The sequence below is a fragment of the Larimichthys crocea genome, chromosome XXI (genome assembly GCF_000972845.2).
Source record: "Larimichthys crocea isolate SSNF chromosome XXI, L_crocea_2.0, whole genome shotgun sequence".
Lineage (NCBI taxonomy): Eukaryota > Metazoa > Chordata > Actinopteri > Sciaenidae > Larimichthys > Larimichthys crocea.
In genome coordinates, this window is record NC_040031.1 from 4710048 (window position 1) to 4729694 (window position 19647).

At 41.3% G+C, this 19647-nt stretch overlaps 1 protein-coding gene across 5 annotated transcripts in view; it reads right to left on the bottom strand.

The window, feature by feature from the left end:
* Positions 1-433: 433 nt before the first annotated feature.
* The window catches only part of si:ch211-1e14.1 (UPF0606 protein KIAA1549), a 36114-nt gene continuing 16900 nt past the window's right edge, over positions 434-19647 (bottom strand). The window contains exons 7-24 of one of the 5 annotated variants that reach the window (XM_027272943.1): positions 19106-19298; positions 18899-18958; positions 18643-18788; positions 14860-15037; positions 13914-14098; positions 12166-12324; positions 11695-11964; positions 10261-10496; positions 9388-9524; positions 8479-8493; positions 7832-8040; positions 7112-7341; positions 6816-6960; positions 6400-6723; positions 4855-4907; positions 4056-4204; positions 3322-3476; positions 434-2938 (exon numbers count right to left, since the gene is read on the bottom strand). In XM_027272943.1, the coding sequence (XP_027128744.1) occupies positions 2702-2938; positions 3322-3476; positions 4056-4204; positions 4855-4907; positions 6400-6723; positions 6816-6960; positions 7112-7341; positions 7832-8040; positions 8479-8493; positions 9388-9524; positions 10261-10496; positions 11695-11964; positions 12166-12324; positions 13914-14098; positions 14860-15037; positions 18643-18788; positions 18899-18958; positions 19106-19298 (3081 nt within the window). In that variant the 3' untranslated portion in view covers positions 434-2701. The remainder of the gene's footprint in view (positions 2939-3321; positions 3477-4055; positions 4205-4854; positions 4908-6399; positions 6724-6815; positions 6961-7111; positions 7342-7831; positions 8041-8478; positions 8494-9387; positions 9525-10260; positions 10497-11694; positions 11965-12165; positions 12325-13913; positions 14099-14859; positions 15038-18642; positions 18789-18898; positions 18959-19105; positions 19299-19647) is intronic. The other 4 variants (XM_027272945.1, XM_027272946.1, XM_027272944.1 and 1 more) reach the window with 4 other exon arrangements.

Genomic DNA, 19647 nt, shown 5'->3' on the forward strand with positions numbered 1-19647 from the left:
ATCCTCTAAAATTTCAGGTATCTGAAATGTAACTAGTGAAACTTGTATTTGTCTTAGTAACTATATTTGAGATATCTACAGTTACTTTTGTAAGTAGTCAGAATGACATTTTTGAATATCAAAAAAGGAACTTCCACGAGTAAAAATGTAATTGTATATATCTTAAATGAAGTATGTGACAGAAAAAAATATGCTAATTAGGGAAACATATCCAAAATGATTTGTTGATGGTTTTGATATCTGTAAATTGAATCTGTAATTGTAATTTTTCTAGAATTAGTGATATCTATAATTTAATCAAAGATATCTGTAAATGTATTTTAACTAGTTGAAATGTTAAAAAATATACATATGTTTGCAGATATTTTAAATGTTGAAATGACATTTTGATATGTAATTGTGATAATATGCGAGAACTCAAGAGCCGATTAAAACAACTATAAACACATCAAATCATGCCAAGACTTATGGTTATGAACTTAAAATCTGAAGACACACTGTGTGACAATTTCTTTTTTGTATTTCAAGAATTCTGGAACAGCATGCGCAAAAACAAACAAAAGAAATACAATAATTAAGCATGCAACATCAATCAAACATAAAGTTGGGCCAGCCAACAGATCATTTTCACAAAATACAAGACGTAGAAATAGATGAGTAAAAACAACAACACCAAAAAAATAAAAATAATAATAATATAAAAGAACTGAGGATGAACGCAAGTGGATGGGCTGTTGTTACAGTACAGAACCAGCAGATGGAGGCATACAGTGTGACAACACAAAACATCAACAGATGAGGTGAAATGGAAAACCAGAAACGAACTCAATGAAACTCCATACGATGAGAATGTTTGATCATTTAAGCTTCAACAGATGCCATAATGTCATATTTTTAGTCTTTTAGTAAAAACTACTGTTGTAATTCAGGCTGAAAAACACAACCTTCGATACCGTGTGACAGAAGGAATGTTGTCCCTAGTACTTCATGTGTTCAGGTGAGTCTAAAAGGCACATCACATTGCAAACAAAAAAAGGATGGAAAGTTACATTCTGGTAACATCTGTAGAACGTTTCAACTCCCTGCCAAATGCTGCTTGCGTAGGGAAGATTTATAATCCAGCACTGGTACACATTTTGAAACATACCCTGCTTTTTTAAAATCCATAATTCTCTCTTTTATTTGATTTAAATAAAATATCACTTCAGGTCCCCCAAAACATCACAACACGTCAGGGGAGGGTCATGTGGGGAAAGAAAAGGTAACCTAGAATGATTTCCAACCAGCATGATGACTAGAGAACAAAATGACACGAGGCAAGGTAAATCCAAAAGCACATAAATGACTGCTTGAAGTAAACCGTAAGTGACAGATACAGTACATTTTTACATTTTTCCTTTCTGCGTTAGCACAAAGGCAAAACAAACTTTGAATACTGCATGAAACATAGATGGTTGTTCAATACATTGTCGATACAGGTTCATGTTTGAACAGATTTCTGGTCTCTATGATTTTCCCTCATTAACAGTTCTTCCATGTGATCTATCAAACTGTCTTAACACTGATTTGTCCGAAAGTAATCTCTTTTTGAATGACCTGAGCTGTACCAAGTAGTCTGCATACAGTGCATCAAGTTACAACCAAATACTGAGTGCATACAATGCACCCTAACTGTCAGTACATACTCTTCATTCATTATTTTGTAACACATCTGTACCTTGAACATCTGCCTCTGAAGTATGAAGGTTAAAGGCTGCTTTCTTCCCCCATGTTTGTCTAGCCATCTGTTAGCTACTGAACATAAATAAAAACACAGGACATGAATGCTGTCCTCAAAAAACTAGTATGTACTGTGAGTCAACAGGTCAAAAAAAAAAAATCAACTTAGACTAACCCTGTACTACTGCAACAAGTACGGAAAGAATAGGTAGTGTTTATAAGTGTTACAAGTCTTTATAGATGCCCCTTTGTGCCTACTGTCTGAACTGGCTCGCTGGCTGTGAAGTAGGACCTCACTGTAGGCTTGTACAGCAGATCGGGTCGGGTGAATTACATCACAGTGTCAAGGCATAGCATGGCTCATCATGGCAGAAAACAGGAAAGTAGCACCTGATGGTGATAAGGAGGAGAAGGGCCTGCACCTGGAATACAACAAATACCTGTATGGTGGTTAAAGCGATGAAAAATAATGACGGGTGTGTTTCTGTTCTGTGAAGGCAGCATGAGAATGAAACCACGGAACAGAATACTGAGTCTGAAGAAATGCAGCAAAATCTCAAAGAAGTCCAGAATGTGGATCCACGGTGGCCAGAACGTTGGCATGATCCTTCCCTGATCCACAATGAAGTGCAGGACAGACACATGGGCAGTCCAGACATGTCATGTCATCTCAAAAAGCTTCTAGCATTTACCGTTCATGTTGTTCTTCATTTCATTACACTGTCTGATTGGACATACTGCAGCTGATCTGATTCTGTACTCTAAAGAGCTTTATCAACCATCCTGTCAGTCAGTTTCTCATGAGGACAGCCTCTTCAGGGAGAAATCTCTATCAGCCACCTCTTTACTTCAGTTTAGCAGGACTATCTCTCTGCTGTACACCCTCAGGGACTTCCATGGGAAGTATTGTCAGATTAGGCGAAGCAGGCAGGCAGGGTCAGTGGCATGACTGGTTAAGAGCTACAGACCGGAGGCCGGAGCTTCAGCTGTGGTAGCTGGGCACAGCCGCCTGTTTCTGGGAGAGACGCAACAGCTCCTCCCTGATGGCCTTGATCAGGGAGGCAGAGGAATGGGTAGGAGGAGATGTGACCAGCGGCGGTGGGGCTGACAGATAGCCCACAGGGTTGTCTAGGTGGACAGGGGGTGCGGAGGGCTCCCTGATACCACTTCTGGGCGTCTGGAAGATAGAGGGGGGCGAGTAGTCAGGACAGTCCAGGTACTGAAGGCAGGAAGGAAGAGCAAAAAGAAGGAAAGGAGGAAAAATATTGAGAAGAACATAGAGAGAAACGTATCAAGTGACAGAACCAGAGAGTGGAAGGGAAGAGAACTAGAAGAGATTTTTTTAGAGCATAACAATAAAGCTGACATTATATTTTGTCTTCACAGTGATCGGGCTCACTGATGTGTTTTTAATAGACAGTCTTTGGATACACAGACAATACTTGTACTTAGGATGAGTTCGTTGTTGATTTCTTGTCTTTTTGTGAGATTTCAAAAATGAAAATCAAACATACATATTATGATTTGATTTCACGTTTCACACTTTAATGGACAGAAGACAAGACCTCGGGCTTAACAAAATGAAATCTGTGATTCACTCACTGCATCTTTTTCAGGCTCCGTCCTGGAGAAATTGTCGTCATGGTAGTGGTTCCAGCCAATGCCTCCGTTGTGGCCTGGAGCAGCCCTGACCCCTGCTGGGTAACCATTCACCCGGCTGGACAATCCCACCTGTGTAAGATGATGGAGCTGGGCACCTACACACACACACACACACACACACACACACACACACACACCTCATCAGAGCTTCAGTACCTGACACTCAATCCTTAGCAGCCCCTTTAATATAATTTGATGCAATCACTTCAGACTGAAAAGCACTCTGTCTCTCTGCTGCGCCGCACCGTGTATGGTAAATGCCAGACTCCATTTCTATTAGTGTAAGTCACATGGTGGCGGCAGCATCATGCCAGCCCTTTTAATAATTTAAAAGAGAGACAAGGTTTTTTTCAGGTTGACAGGTTTATGGGGCGGACGTGTGTGTCTGTATTAAGGAACAGTACAGTGGCGCACATCCAGAAGTGAGCTTAAACAAACTGTATCAAACACAAACACTCTGTGTGAAAACAATAAATACATTCATCGACCTTCAAGCGATACTTGTAATAGAGCTGTGTGTTTTTGACTACTTAATGTCAGACGGAGCTGTAAGAGCTGCAAACGAGATAATGAGACATAATTTGTTTGCTCAGTGTAACACCTGAATCAGTACGATGAAAACAAGTGTTTGGCTGTTTGTAAGTGCATGCATGTGTAACCGTTTCCACTTGTACCTGTAGTTCCCCCTACTGGTCGCGGTCTGGCAGATGAGGGGAGCTCATCAGCGTAGAGGCCCCTGCTGGAGTACAGGCTGTCTGGCTGGAGCTGCTCACATTGCCCCGCTGTTTCTCCTGGTGGCAGGTAACTCGAGCCAAGAGCCTGCCTGAGAACACAAAGAAATGCATTTCCACTCATTAAGTTATGATTTAAAAAGAAAAAATCAAAGACAATTTGGTTCTTTTCAGTTTTCAGTCACTACAATGTCATACAGAACAGAACGTTATTAAACATGAATATTTTTGAACATTTTCTACAAAAGCAGTGACGGTTATCCATAGTTCATACAGTGCGTGTCATGTGTATTTGCATGGGTGTATGCATGCATGACCATGCTAATAACAGGGTCATCAGTCACCCCGATTCCCCACCGTATGTGGTACAAGATATGTCTTAAAAATTGGTCTCATGAAGTCGTAAACGTTTCACAAATTACAACCACAAAGTAAAACCAACTGGCTGACAGCGGCGGATGATAATTTGTTCCACTGTGCCCCAGATTTCTAGTGATGATACGTTGTTTGACCACAGATCCATCATTTATGATGTGTAATGAATTGACTTGATGAAAAAAAAAAAAAAAAAAGCATCTTCAATTTTACCCGCTGTGTAATGACATGTATTTCTGAGTGTGTATTGTTCTTTTTGGAGCCAGTTAAGAGACCACCGCTTGGAGCTGATCCATTAAACCAATTATGAGGCCCAACTCACTGGATGCACCTAAAGGAAAACATTTCCATCGACCATTCGACTAACCTTGGTGTGAGGCCTTGGACAGAAGGAGGGGACATTCCCAGCTCAGTGAACCTCTGGGAAAAACAAGGAAAGATACAGATGAGTAACAATAGTAATGACAAAGACAGAAAAGGGAAGCTAAACCTCGTCTACTGACTCTTCTTTCATACTATATCCACGTATAGCAGATACAAATACTGCAATTAATACGAAAAGAGCTTGCAGTGCATATTAATATTTCTTTTAAGTGCAAAGCAATACTATGCCTATTGCCTGGAGTACACATACAGCTGACCTTTTACAGCGTATTAAAGCACTGAACCTACAAAAGCAGAACCAGCAAATTGCTTTTAATGGCCCCACTGCTCACTGTTAAGTCTCTTTCAATATTTGTCACCTTGGGGGTGAACGCCGGTGTCGAACTGTATTTACACAGAGTACTGATGAATGTGTGTTAATAGCTATAAGTATGAATATAAAAGTGAGAAGTTCAATTACCAGAGTGGTAATTCAGCTATAGTCAAGACAGGAATTTGCCTAGTTTTTGTACAATGAAACATTATAGCCATGAAATACTATACTTCCTATTTTTTCATTCAGAGTGTGAAAAACACGGATGTATCTGTAAAAACTTCTACTCTCATAATGCTGCCGGCATAGACTTTACTGTTAATCTAATCTGAGTGATTTCATGGGCAAAAAATTTCACAACTTCCTGTAACACTAATATAATACTCCCCTGTCTCTCAAGTACTATTTTTTTCTACCTATAATCCCCGCAGGCGATGGAAACCTTTATTTAATTTTAGCTTAGCTCCACCCTCCAGTATGAATTTCAAAGGAGAGCTATAGATCATTTCTATTTTGTTCCCTCTATATAACATGAAACACCATGTGCAACACATGCAGTATCATGGACTCCAAGCTGAATGTGTTAACCAACAAACTGCAGCACTGCATAAACCAGCCTTTGTATGGTGCCGCCTGACCTCTCTACAATCAATAGCCTAGATACGCAGAAAAACAAATCCAAAAGCAAACACTGAGCTTATTATTCAGAGCTTTCTTTGAAACCAGCCTTCGCTGACAGGAGCTAATGCCGATCAAGCATATGGGTATATTACTGTAGAGTCTTAGGAGCTGTAGGGAGCTGACCAGGGCTGTAAGGTCGCAGCTCCATGAAGGTGACAGATGGAGGAATGCTTAACTGATTAGTTTGCTAAGAGGACACGATTAAACCTGAAGCTATAGGCTTCATGCTGGGAATGAGCTAAATAAAAAAAACTTGTGAAAGGGAGGAGATAGTGAATACAAAGGATTTTACATGCATCTATTCACTGTTCTGCTATTACAAATGAAAGCAGGGCGCCTATTTCTCTTAGTCTGTCCACAGATTAGTGAAGTGAACAGACGCATGACAGAATACAGCTTACAGGAACTTAGACTAGCAGCTTAGATGCCACAGAGAAGCATTAGTTGCTGCCAACGTTCTTGAATGTAGTATTATATGACACTGACTTAATGGTTAATACTCTGTCGATTCCACATTCAGGACTGGCCACTTACAGAAGGAAAAGAGCTAGGAGGTGGATACGATGGACCCCAAGGTCTGGGGCCACGACCCGGAGGGCTGGAGGCAGGGGGATTGGTGTTGACCCCTGGGAGAGTGATCCCTGCTGTGCTGCCCTGAGAGGTGGGCGACACTAGAGCAAAGGCATCGTCCAGCAGGGAGTGCATCTGCTGCCGCGCCTCCTCAATGGAGGGCTGTGGAGGCATGTAAGGGGGTGGGGGAGGGGCATGGCCTGGAGGAGAGGAAGTGGGTCCCAAGAAAACGTCGTCTGTGGGGGAGGGGCTCCTGTGAGGAGATCCTGGGCCTTGGTCAGGGTCCGACTTGAATAAACACAACATATTTACACAGAGTTAGAGACCCAGCGGTGCTACGGGATATATAAGATGATCATGATTCTTCTTCTACTACTCACCACATAGGCCACATTGTTGACTCCAGGACACTTTCTGTAAGCAGCATCACTGTCTTCAGTGATGAGGTGGTCTTTGTCTGCTTCCATCATGCCTCCATTCAGCTGCTCCTTCATCCTCTGTTTAGGAGAGCGCCTCCCTCGACCACTGAGGAAAAAAAAGAGAAATGTTAATTGATCTTTTTATGAGTATTTCTTTATTTACAGAAAAAACATGTATACAGCCAGCATACTTAGCCACACACACACACATCACCTTGTCTAAATAAGTGTAAATAATCCAAAACATGAAGCCCAACCTTTTCTTGGATCCCACAAAGATGGATGACATCTGGGCATCTGGATCCAGGATCTTATCGATCTGTATCTGTGCTTTCTGATAAATGCGATCCTGGTCCTTCTGATCTGCGTGGCCACTCGTCATGTCATCCATGGTGGGGAAGTCGTAGTGGCCCTTCCTCTTGGCACGCAGACGTATCTTGTTGCGATGGTGCTCAATCTCTGACTTGTGCCTCAATGCGACCTGGATCTGAGGAGAAAATGACATTCAGTCATTAGACATCAGAAAGAAGATCCGCATAGACTGGACTAACTGTAGATGAAATAAAACAGCAAGCAGGATGACAACACTGCATGCTGTAAATTAGTGAAATATATCTTTCAGAGGAGATGCAATGCTGTCATCATCTTCTATTACATCTTCTTTGTTACATTGATAAAAATTAATTAAGTCTTTGATTCTTCTGTGTCTGATAAAAAGACAATTTAGGCAGTGTGTTTGTTTCTACACTGCTTGAACAAGTGAATTAGCCACACTTTTGATCCAAGACAATTTTTCTGTCTTTTTCTAGCACGCTTGTATTTCGATACATTTTCTAGCAACAAGCGTCAATAAGTCACTCGACTCAAGAACATTCTTGGCAGATTGTCTCTTATATGTGAAAAAGAATATTTAATAGGTATTCATTTATTGGCTAATAAAAAGGTTTTTGCCAAGCAATAATGTCAGAGGAGCAAACCTCTTTGTTGATTTGGTTGGAGTCAGGAGACAGTTTTCCGTTGACAGGTGGGCTATGCAGCGGTGGTACGGGCATGGGCTGCATGGCGATAAGCTGGACTTTGTTGGGGAGTCTCCTGCTTGCATCTGCCGCACGAGACATCCGATCAACATGTTCGAAGATGGAGGCTGAGGATAGCTGCTCATTTGTACCGTTCATAGGAGGAGGACCTGAGGAAGGTAGAATAACAGAGGTCATAACTCAGTCGGCACAGTGCGGTCGTTGCAATTCTAAATGCTAATGCTGGGGAGGACAAAGCAGAGACAACTACAGCGTGAAGATCTCTATGAAACATTCACCCTATTTATTGACGTAACTATATTTGAAATACGACTGATAACACAAGCGTGGAGTAAATGTTTCTGCTGGTAGCATGAAATGAACACTATTTCAAAAGCTTCACTCCATTTCAAACAATGTCTTTGCTTTTGTTTGTGTAGTTGATTGTCTCTACGCAGTGACTGACAGCTCAGCAGACAGTGACGGATGGTGAGAACAAGACGAGGACAAAACTACCACAGAAACAAATGAACAACACACAGATACAGCTGCCGGAGGTCAAGCCTGACGTCTATGGAGACACGGACGCAAAAAGGACAAACTCTTACCAATTCTATTCTTGCCTGCAAACAGGAAAAAAAAATAGTTTTACTGAGGGGAAGGAGATTAAATAAAAGCAACTAAGATAGAACTGGTTACTGCGTGTGGACAATAAAAATAGTAATAAAAGTCTAGTGAATTGAAGTCTGGCCACAGTGAGTCTTGCTTAAACCTTTAGAAATGAAAAGAAAAATAAAGGGGAGACGGGAAAGAGAGAGGGTAAGGCAAGTGAGTCATTTCCCCACAGCTGATAAAAGCTTCTCGTCTGGTCTTGAGAACTTCATTAATCAGAGAAAAGGAAAGGAAGGACCTGCCTCTGATGAGCAGAAAACACACGCTGATCAAAACACTGGCTGAGTGAGCAAAGGGAAAGATGGTACACGACATAATACTGAGCTTGTCTCATATACAACCTACTTCTAAACATTGTGGCAGAGCATATACAGTTCCAGGCAGAGATTTATCAATAACAAAACAGAGACCATTCCTCTGTGGGTGAGTCAGGCTGCAGTCTGTGTGCCTGACTGCCTCTGGCTCCAGCACATAGTCTCTGAGTGACATTACAGGCTTGAATCTATCAACAAGCTGTCAGATAGAGTAACTTCAGCTTTTTTTCCCCTCCTATCCCTTTCTTTCTGCTCTATCTGAACCTCTATCCACCACTGAATAGAGCCTCCTACCAGGTGTTTCTTTTACCTCCACTGTTCTTCTCTGTAATTTAAAATGTATGTCACTGATTTGATTTGATGCTGCACTTTTTCTCCCCATGCCCTCAATCAAATCATGCCAGCTTGAGTTGCTCAGTCTTTATCTCTTTATGTCTCCCAAATCCTTCAGTTTCTGCCTTCCCCTCCCCCCTTTCATATCCGCTTTCTTGTGTTTGGAGGAGTGATGCGAGTGTTGCCAAGGCCACTTGCCATTTAAAACATTGATGGGGATCTTACGGGTCTGCTTGCTGTCGCTGGGCGTGGTGTGAGCTCTCAGGTTCTCCTCGGTTGATTCGCGCTCACTGGAACGGTCACTTACCACTGAGTCACCGTCAGACGGCGAGATCCTACCCGGAGAAGACACACATGAATTATAGAAATTATAGAAGAAACACTAACATGCTGAAATGCCATGCATAAACAAAAATAGTGTTTTCCCAGAAAAATATAAGCTGGGGGCAGGAGGTCCTCTAAGAAATGAATATGATTTAAAACTTGCAGTGGTAAATACATCAGATACTATTTGACATCTAACAAGAGAGGATATCAATCCCACAATGTATTAGTTAAGTTAATAATAGTAATGTCTTGATGTTGAGCAGCTGATGAGCTGGGAGATGTTGGTAATGGTGCACATATTCGATTCGAAACCCAGCCATGATAACAGTTATTTACTGGAACTAATAGATATAGTATGCGCATGTTATATGAATAATTATAAATGATATACAGTAGACAACTGACTGAATTCAAGAGTGAAGCTACATCACAGTCTACTGCATAAATAATAAATCTGTAGATCTGTCAAAAGCTTTTTTCTCTGGTTGACTGTCTCTAATGAGGTGAATGAAAAATGGAAGTGATGGGGTTAAAACACTAAATAAAAATCTAAATATCTGTTTCAGGGAGAGGATTAAAACCAAGGATATATTACTAGTCTAGTGGCCAGCACGGACAAAACGGACTAGTAATGTAAATTCAGTTGCTTTTTTGGACTTTTTTTTCTGTCCTGTAACCTATGACAGCATAACCTGATGTCATTGCTCTCATTGTTTCTGCTCTGGAGTAAGAAAGAGCACTGACCTTCCTCGCCTTCGACCACTGCGGGACGTCTTGATGGAAGAGGCAGAGTTTTTGGATATTGGTGTAGGGATCTCCCCGTTCTCAGATGGACTGAAGCCGTCTTTAATGGACACGGGCAGGGGTCCAGGGCCAGGCCCTGGCGGGACAGGCTCCTGAATCACCATGACGTCATCCTTACTCTGCTGGCCAAGATGGAGCTTGGCAAAGTCAAAACCTTTCACACTGGGGGCCTGCAACTAAGGACAGGGGCAGAAGAAAAGGAACACAGAGTTTAAGGAAAAAAGGAATGGAAAGAAAGATGGCGGAAGTTACAGAGGTTAGAGAGGGAAAAGATACTGTCAATATTTAATGACAGGGACATATTCAATAATGTAAAGTCAATCATCTTTGAAGTGAAATCATATTTAAATGTGACCTTAATGTGCAGTGTAAACCATGATGGCAAATATGCAGCAGGTTCAGACAGTGACTAGCTGAAATTCTCTCCAGTCTGACTCAGAGTCGTGAACGAGTGAAGTGACGTCCAGATAGATGTACAGACAAGTTTAACGGCATAATTAGGTTGAATGACCGTTGGATGAGTGTCCAGGAGGGACACTCAGACAGACAGATATGAATGATTAAAGAGAAAGGATATGAGAGAGCGGGAGAGGGAGCAATGTGGGGAAACATTGAGCTTATTCCTTCCCCGCTGCGGTGGTGGGGGGATGGAGGCAGTGAGACTATTTGAGTGTAAAGCCCTTGGGACTTTCCAACAGCAAAAGGAGTAAACAGAGGATGTCAGATCTCGACTCAAACACTGGACCTGTGGCACTGTATACAAGAGAAAGGAATAGTGACATGACATGTTCCTCCTAATTATCTGAATTATACGTACAACTCAGCGATTTTACTGGTGCAAAATGGCTGGCTTAGGAGAGGCATGATGGTATAAAACTGGTATTAATCCAGTCTGATGCTTGCCAGTATAAAACTGCTAATCCAAAGACAGAGAGAGAGAGAGACAGAGAGACAGAGAGAGAGAGAGAGAGAGGGTGTCTGTTTAGGTTTGTGTGTGCTCCTCTCTACGGGATATAAACAAGGCCGGTCATTCAAAAAGCTGCAGCTGAAATAGTAAAAGGCATCTCATTATAATTAACGCTGAGGCTGAATGAAAGAAAACACACAGCTACTGATATCTCCCACACAACATACTTACTAATTACTACCTAGCCTCATTTAATGGTAAATCAACAAACAGTTGATTCATGTAAAATGAATCAGTGACTACTTCACAACATAACGATATGAGGATTTAAAGACTACAGATGCACCGATACTCGATCACTGTAATGCTGGACTTTCTGTGTCTAGACATCACACCCAGGTAAAGCAGGATCCTAACGTCTATGAACACAAACAACCACTAGTCTCTACGGTTACTGAACAATATACCTCCTGTGTGGCTCTCTTCCCTTTAGTTAACACTTTCGTTCGGTCTTCTTTCTTCGTCTCCCCTGTTTTCATTATCATTGCTTTGCTTTGCCCTTGTCTCCTTTGCTCTTCTTGTTTGATTCCCTTCTTTGCCTCATCTTTGTCCTCTTCTTCTTCTTCTTCTTCTTCCTCCTCCTCTTCTTCCTCCTCCTCCTCTTCTTCTTCTTCGTCTTCCTCTTCTTCCTCCTCACTGCTCATACTCTGTTTGCTCTTGGGAAGAGCTACTGGTTTCTAAGCAGAAGCAATTGTGGATAGCATAAATACTTGGAGTGATAACAGTATTATCTCTGTATCTGACATATTCTAAATCATAAATAAAGATTCAAACATGAACTATTGGCTACTTCATGTAACTTGGTGAGTGACGCCAAACACACACATAAACTAAGTCTCATCTACATCTTCTAGAAACCACCAGACACTGTTCTGTACCTTCCCTGTTTTAATCTCCTTCTCCTCCTCCTCCTCTTCCTCCTCTTCATACTCCTCTTCTTCTTCCTCATACTCCTCCTCACTATAATCTATATCTTTTTTAAATGGAGGGAGTGTCTGGGGAAGGGAGGTCCTTGATTCTCTGAATGAGGCAGTAGACTGGGAGAAGGGGAATGGTGGTAAGTGACAGATGATTGTGTTAAGCAAAGAGGGCAGGCTAAAGTGGTAGTTACTTCTGCACATTAGATTAACCGCATCAAACCCAATGTGGACGCTTTAGTTCACGGCTCAGCTCAACTGAGGAAATGGAAGTGGAGGGAATTTAAAGCCAGACATAGAAAGATCAACCAGTAAGTCGGGGAAGTGAAAAATACAAATGCAACATGGCAACATGCAAAAAAATAAAAAAATAATGCTACTCCGCTGTCAGCAGCATTTGTCTTAATGACGCAGCTGAGAAAGAGCACTGCAGGTGTGTGCAGGTGTGTTATACCGCTATGCTCTCTGCTATTGTTGTAGATCAGGGCAGCACAGTAGAAATGCCACACACCTGAGCATTCATGGAACTAACATAAACAAAACTGGAGCAAAAAACTTTACAGCAGTACTCATCATATAACCCCTTCTTGGTCTTTAATTCTTTGGTAAACTTGACCCCGATTCTCTCAGAGTGAACTAATTTGTGTTTTTAGCAAGGACTATATAACCATTTTATTAATGTTTAAAAATATTTTTGTTCATTGGGATGTACAGTATCTCAAAGAGGGACATCAAAGAGCAATAGAAATCCCTCGTGTGTCAATTAACTTCATGGCAAAATGGGCTTTAAAGTGAGAGAGGTAATACGAAGACAGGGAACAGCTCCAGCGCAGACAAATGCTGTTATTTCTATTTTAAGTGAAGGCGGAAGAGAAGGATACGTTTTTCACTGGTTAGAAACTGAAAACAAAACGAGGTGGATGGGAACTGAAGGACAGATTGTTCTTGTTGGTGTTTTAAGTGAATGAGTGTTAATAAAATAAAATAAAACAAAACAAAACAAAAGAACAGCTTCTAATCCAGCTCTTGCCCCTTAACAAGCCTCTCTACTAGGATCATTAAAGTTTCACTAACCCCATCCAAAAGAAGAAATGATGGAGTCCAGAATCTGACTCTATAGCACATTCATGGCAATAACAGATACACCAAATTAATGAGCTGTTAATTTGGATTTAAAAGGGGGCTCATCTTTCTAACTTTTCAAAGCAGCTGCCTCAAAACTGTCTATGAACTATGAACTCAGTAAGGCTCAGTAAGGCTTGGAAAACTAACTATAAATTTAACCTTACATACGTTACTTATATACAGCAGTGATGTGATTATTACTGTTAATCAACCACTGATTACAAGAAAAAGTTTGACATTTGGGGGGGGGGTAGCCTGGTTGACTCCAAATTTAAAGAATACCACTAAATTCATTAATTAATGTTACCTCTCGCTTGTTTAATCTGAACACACACTGAAATTTAAAACCACAACTTGTGATTTTACTGAGAGTTACATGATGGAGTTAATTCTCTCCCCAAATATTAAACCGTTCCTATAATGTCACTGAAATATTGTTTTTTTCCTCTTACTGACTGATGTTTTAACAGTGACTGTGGTGCCAATTACTGTCAACTTAAGTTCATTTAAAGAATGAACTGTAGATCTGACACAATAAAGTTGGAGGTGAGGTCTAGAAACTAGAAAAACTGACTGGACTCTACCTTCTGTCTCTGCTGGATGGAGGTCATAGCGTCTGGCTGGAACTCCAGCTTGTCTGTCCGACACAGTTTCCAGTACAGGATGGAAATGATGACGATCACCACGAGGAGGGGAATCACCACTCCAATGACGATCCACATGTTTGTGTTCTCAGCATCAGTGGGTGAGGTTGCCACCTTCTCTACCGCTATAAAAGAAAGAAATTGAGAGTTTTTAGTTTACGCATTACCCACAAATCTTCAAACATATCCTTTTATTCCCTTTAAGGATATTCACAAACACCTTGAGAATGCAAAGCTAAACATGTGGCATCACTGGAGCGCTGGCTCTTGTCTGAATACCGTAATCTTCAATACAGACCGTCATTAATTTTAATTAACACTGATTTCATCCCCTGGGAAAGTACCGAAAGAGAACACAGTCAGCACAGACGCAGAACTCCCTTGAGGGGCTCTCATTAGGCCTTCATCCCTTGTTTAGATTCTTAATGAGAAAGACAGGCTTTTGGTACAACTTGTACGCAGGGAGGTAATTAGCTCAAATGTTACTATAAACATACAAAGGAACACATGGAGCCACGGGTTAGCTTGTATCTTTTTTTATTTCTTATTAGGAGCTCATGAGCAGCAGTCTTAATATTGTGTCCTTTCTCTTGTTTTCTGTATCAATCTGTTTAACTCTCTGCAATTAGACCTTGGGAAGCAAAACAGGCCCTCCTAGTCATAAACTAACAAAACATCAATGTAACGGTAAAAATAATAATTATTACTGTAATTTTAACTCCATGACTGGACATCGAAAATTGGCAGTGACTCAGTCTTGCTCCAGGACACTAGAGCTCTAGGGAGCTATTTATTTAGTCTGTCCATTTAGAGGACCATCTTGTTAATCACTACATCACCTTGCTGTCCTTGAATGCCCGCTATCTACTTTGCAAAAGCTACTCACGCTGTGCCAAAATGCCCTGGACACGATATCCCAAGATGATGGCAGCCCTTTGAACGTCCATATTGTTAAGTAGGTTGGCTGCTTGAGCTGCAGGCACCCTCTGACCACTGGGACCCTCCACAAAGTACACTATCTCCAATGGATGGTCCACACCTACCAGTCGACTCGCACTTACAACCTGGGAGGGGAAAAAAGCAGAAAGGTACAGCGTTGTCGGCCATGTCTGAATATTGTTATCAGAGTCTTAAAATGTTTTTGTTGAGCTACTGCAGTAGATTTTAAAACATTTAGCTACAATTTGATCAGGTGAATAGTGTCTCTGTCAACCATGTATGCCTGTTCTTTTACTATGTGAAGTTTTCACAACCCTCCACCACCACCATCACCTAATGTTACCTCAGTTTGTTGAGCTCAGAGCTCTGGGTAATTGTTAGTTCATTGGGGTTCGTTCAGGCCTGATGTGGGAGGGGGAATGCTGACTGGGGAGAGAAACCTGTGGTGTGCTTCATACTCGGAGCTCGGTAAGCGGGTAATATAAGCGAGCTCAGCAGCCTCTGTGGACACAATGGCAGAGGCGAAGAGCATGTTGACAGAGGAAGCCAGAGGGAGAGAGTGACCGAGCAAGAAGCCACAGGACAAGAATAAATGTGGGACTGACTTTGAGTCGGTGGTGAGAGCCTGGTAAAATAGAAGGCTTACAGACAGACACTGCATGTGCATGCATGTGTTCATTCACGACAGTGATACAGTGTACTCTGAAAGTGGGGGCACAAAATCACAAAAATATTATCACTCGATGCAATGTCACTTTAAAAGTTCAGTTTGAATCTGGCAATTGGCAAAATCATAGAAGATTTCGACTGCATCCTAGATTGCAAGAAAACTCTTTAGTTTGTTGAGCCATGTGTTTGGGAGCATTTGTATTAATATGTTGGAATAATGTGGAAACATTCATTATTTCACAGGACACATTGTCTTGTATGTGGAAATGGCTGTCACAATTAACAAGAATAATTGCCAGGCCTACTGACTATTACAAGATGGCTGTCGGTACTGTCCACTGCAGTTGGCAGGCATCATGGCATCTTATGTCTTTTTCCAAATATAAACATGTCCAGATGTAGGAAAAAGACTGAAGGACACTCAATAAACTTTATTACTCATTGCTCAGGGACATCGGCTTGGAATCCTCAGTTTTGTGGTTTTTAGCAATATTCTTGAGAAAGGTTTTTATGTCTCAGTTGATGAACTTTATCATTGATTACCATTTACCAATGGTTGTCTTTTTTCATTGTTTGCTCCAATTTGTTTCTAACTTTATGAACACACAAACACACACACTGTAAAGTGCAGACTAGTGTGAGCCTCTATTTACGTGTTTTAATTTTCAAGTTCCTGTCTGTCAATGTTTCCCCACTGCAACATTTGCGGCCCATAAACGGTGCTCAAGCAGCTGGAAAAGAAGCGCTTCCAAAAATGAACATTGAATCCATGGAAGATGACGCACTCCATGCTCTGTATTAAAAATGGAATGACTGATGAAGGCCCTAATGAGCAAAGTGTCACAATTTCAGTAATAAAGATGACTTTGTAATGGAGAGTGTGGTACCTCATTTTCTATAAATCTCTGGAACATGAATATTTTTCGGGACTGCAGAAACTACAGTTCGGGCACCAACTATTTGGCCCTCACGCTCTACTGAAACGTGCTATGCAAGCCCCTGATTAAACTTCAAGTAGATTAAACTACATATTCAAGTGTTCTCTTTTGGATTTGAGAGCAGAGAACATTAATTTAATGTCTTTGGAAACAGCATAAAATATATGAATTGTATTGAATGTATTGTACATGTCTTTTAAGTCTGTCTAGCTTTACTAATTCTTTTCTATTATTTTGTCTGTTATTTATGTATGAAAAAATGTCCACAAGCCCTAAAACACACACACACACAAAAATAGATAATGATAGCACACTCATGATATATCGACTCGTGCTCTTGTATTCCCATTGGAGCATTCATTGTTTAAATATTTCTCCATGTTGTCTAATGTGTCTGTGCGTGTGCAGTCTCCCTCTGGGTGCCCTGAGGCGCAGCACAGTCTGCTGTCTGCATTACTGGAAAGAGGAAAGTGTGGGTCACGCCTGGGTTGACACAGAAAAACGGCTGGACAGGCTCCCTCATCCAGGGTTTAATCTAGTCCATGCACGGTTATTAGAGTGGAAAGATGGCAGCGTGAATGTGTGTGATAGTGCACGACCCTAGTTCAACCTCCTCTTTTATCCGTCTAGGCAGACTCATAAGGTATTCTCATAGGTGACAACGCCACACTGATTCCGTCATGACAGTCTACGGCATCTGTTTGAGATATGTGTATACTTGTGTGTGTGTGCAAAAGAGAGAGACAAAGGATTCTTCTGAAGTTCAGACGCTCAGTCTGAGTCAATATATCAAACAGACACTCAGAGACAAGTTTTTGAAATGAAAAAAAATCTAGACTCCCTGACAGTATCCTACTGAAACTGGAAGAAACACAAGCACATACTGTAATAAAGGCTTCTATGTATAACACATTCATATTCAGACTGTGAAAATGTCATTTTGAAAGGCAAAAAGGATGCCAGAGATCTAATCTTAGCACAGACACAGACACTAAAGGTTCAGAAAACGGTGCCTTGTTTTCCTAAACTGCTCTGTGGGTTTTATAGAGACGACAACGCAGGAGGCAGAAAGGTCAGAAAGTGAGGCTGCTACTTATCCATGGGTGATATTTATCACTCTGACAACCCCCCTGTTTAAAGACCACCATGTGCACTCAGACTTAATGAGGTCAGATCAAATATGCATCTCTTGTCTTCCATAACAGGTGTTTTGCTCTCCCTGTTCGTCTCATTTTTTGAGTCGTTTACTGACACTCGTCTCACTCGTATTTCTTCCTCCGTAATGTCTACCCCCTTCAACAACAGAGACACACTCTTAATCATCTCAACTGCAGGATATAGACAGGGAAAGAGAAACAATTAATAATTGATCTGCTCTTAGCAGCTCCGTTGCACATAGGAGCTCACATCAAGTAACAGGACTGAGAAATGAGGAAAAGGAGAAAGAACAAGGACTCATGAGGTTGTGGTCTGTGAGTGGCTTTGCTCCTGGCCTGAATGGGATGCTGTTGCCATGGAGACAGAGCCCTATCCTGTCCCCTTTGAGATGAGCAGAGCAGGTGCGGAGCGAACCCACAAAAGCTGGAGCCTGATTAGTAAAGCAGTAAGGCTCTCAGTGGTTACAAACACTGAAACACACACATAATGAAGCCTCAGTACTCAGGCAAGGTAGTTAGGTAGAGCTCGCATGTGGGAATAATGATAGAAATTGTTCAAGACAGGATGTCTTTTTCCAGATTTAGTGAGTAGTCCATTAACAAACCTCTGTGAAAGAGATTTGTTGTGTGATGAAATTAAACTCTATTGTACACTGTACAATGTTTCCAGAGACTGTATGTCTGTCTTAGCCATAATTTACAACTTAGTACCAAGTTTTGAAATTTTAAAACAGCATGTTGATAAAAGGGACAACTGCAGCAGCTAAACGTTTCAGTAAATTGTGTCTTGGCAACAAATTCAAAAGGAGAAAAAAAACGTCTGGTTGCCTTTTTCTCCACAAGAACCCTGACACAAAATGACTTGTGATGCTTGATTTTGCCCTGCATGTATTATCTTCTCCAAACGCTCCGCAGCTGTGAATATATTTACTGAATATCGAATAAATCTATTCATAGATACAGTACCTGAACACTGCTGTTGCCTATGGTGGTCGCTCTCTTAACACGTCTGACAAATCCCATTGCCTCCCCGAGTAACATAGCCACCCGGCGCTCCATGCTGGCTTGGAAAGTCCTCTCGCCTACTTTCTGGTCCAGCACACCCAGGAGTACTATGTATACAGACAACAGACAAAGCATATAGAGTATCAGTACAAAGGGTCTCTGGGTTTTAAGTAGCTGTAGCAGCATTTCGGCAAATCCAGAACAGAAACCGCCGTACCTGTTCTAACCCAGGAGGAGCGAAGCACATGGCTGGTGTTTAACTCCGGATAATGGAAAGCTGTTGGAAAAAGTACAAAATGATGTTTAGGTGGAGTAAGTTTTAGCTCATTCAATAAATGTTCTCATAAGAATGAGAAAACACACCAGCTACCAGTGGTGACATACGAATATTTGGAAATATAACATAGAACTTTTTGGTACTTACGCTCAGCAATCTGCAGTACAGGAAAGCCCATGTAATAGCTGAATTCCACCATTGTGAGCTTCATCAGAGCGTTGCTAACCTCTGAGCCCATGAGATAACCTCTTGAACTACGCACAGTGAAGGTGATGTCCACCGGCTGCCTCACAAGCCGTTGTTCCTGATACTTAGGAGCAGCCATGGTGATGTTTACAATCTAAAATCAGACAAACGTACTGTTCAGCATACAGAGGATTACACAGAAATATGTATAAAACATTTTCCATTCTGCTGTTGATGTAGTTTCTGGGAAAGCTTGTTTGTCTCTTTAAGAGTTACAATGAAGTTCCCAATGTGAAAAATCATTGGCTTCAGTGATTGGAAAGTAGAACACAAACTGGGCAGTGTGGCCAGGGGCACAGTTTGCTAGCTGTTCAGAAAATATTTCCATGCTGCAACAAATGCTTGATTTAATCCTTACATTTATTCCAACTAAAAGACTATAATGCAAGCATCAGTGTAATAGGATTACACAAAACTCCACTGAAGCCAACTAACCACATAGC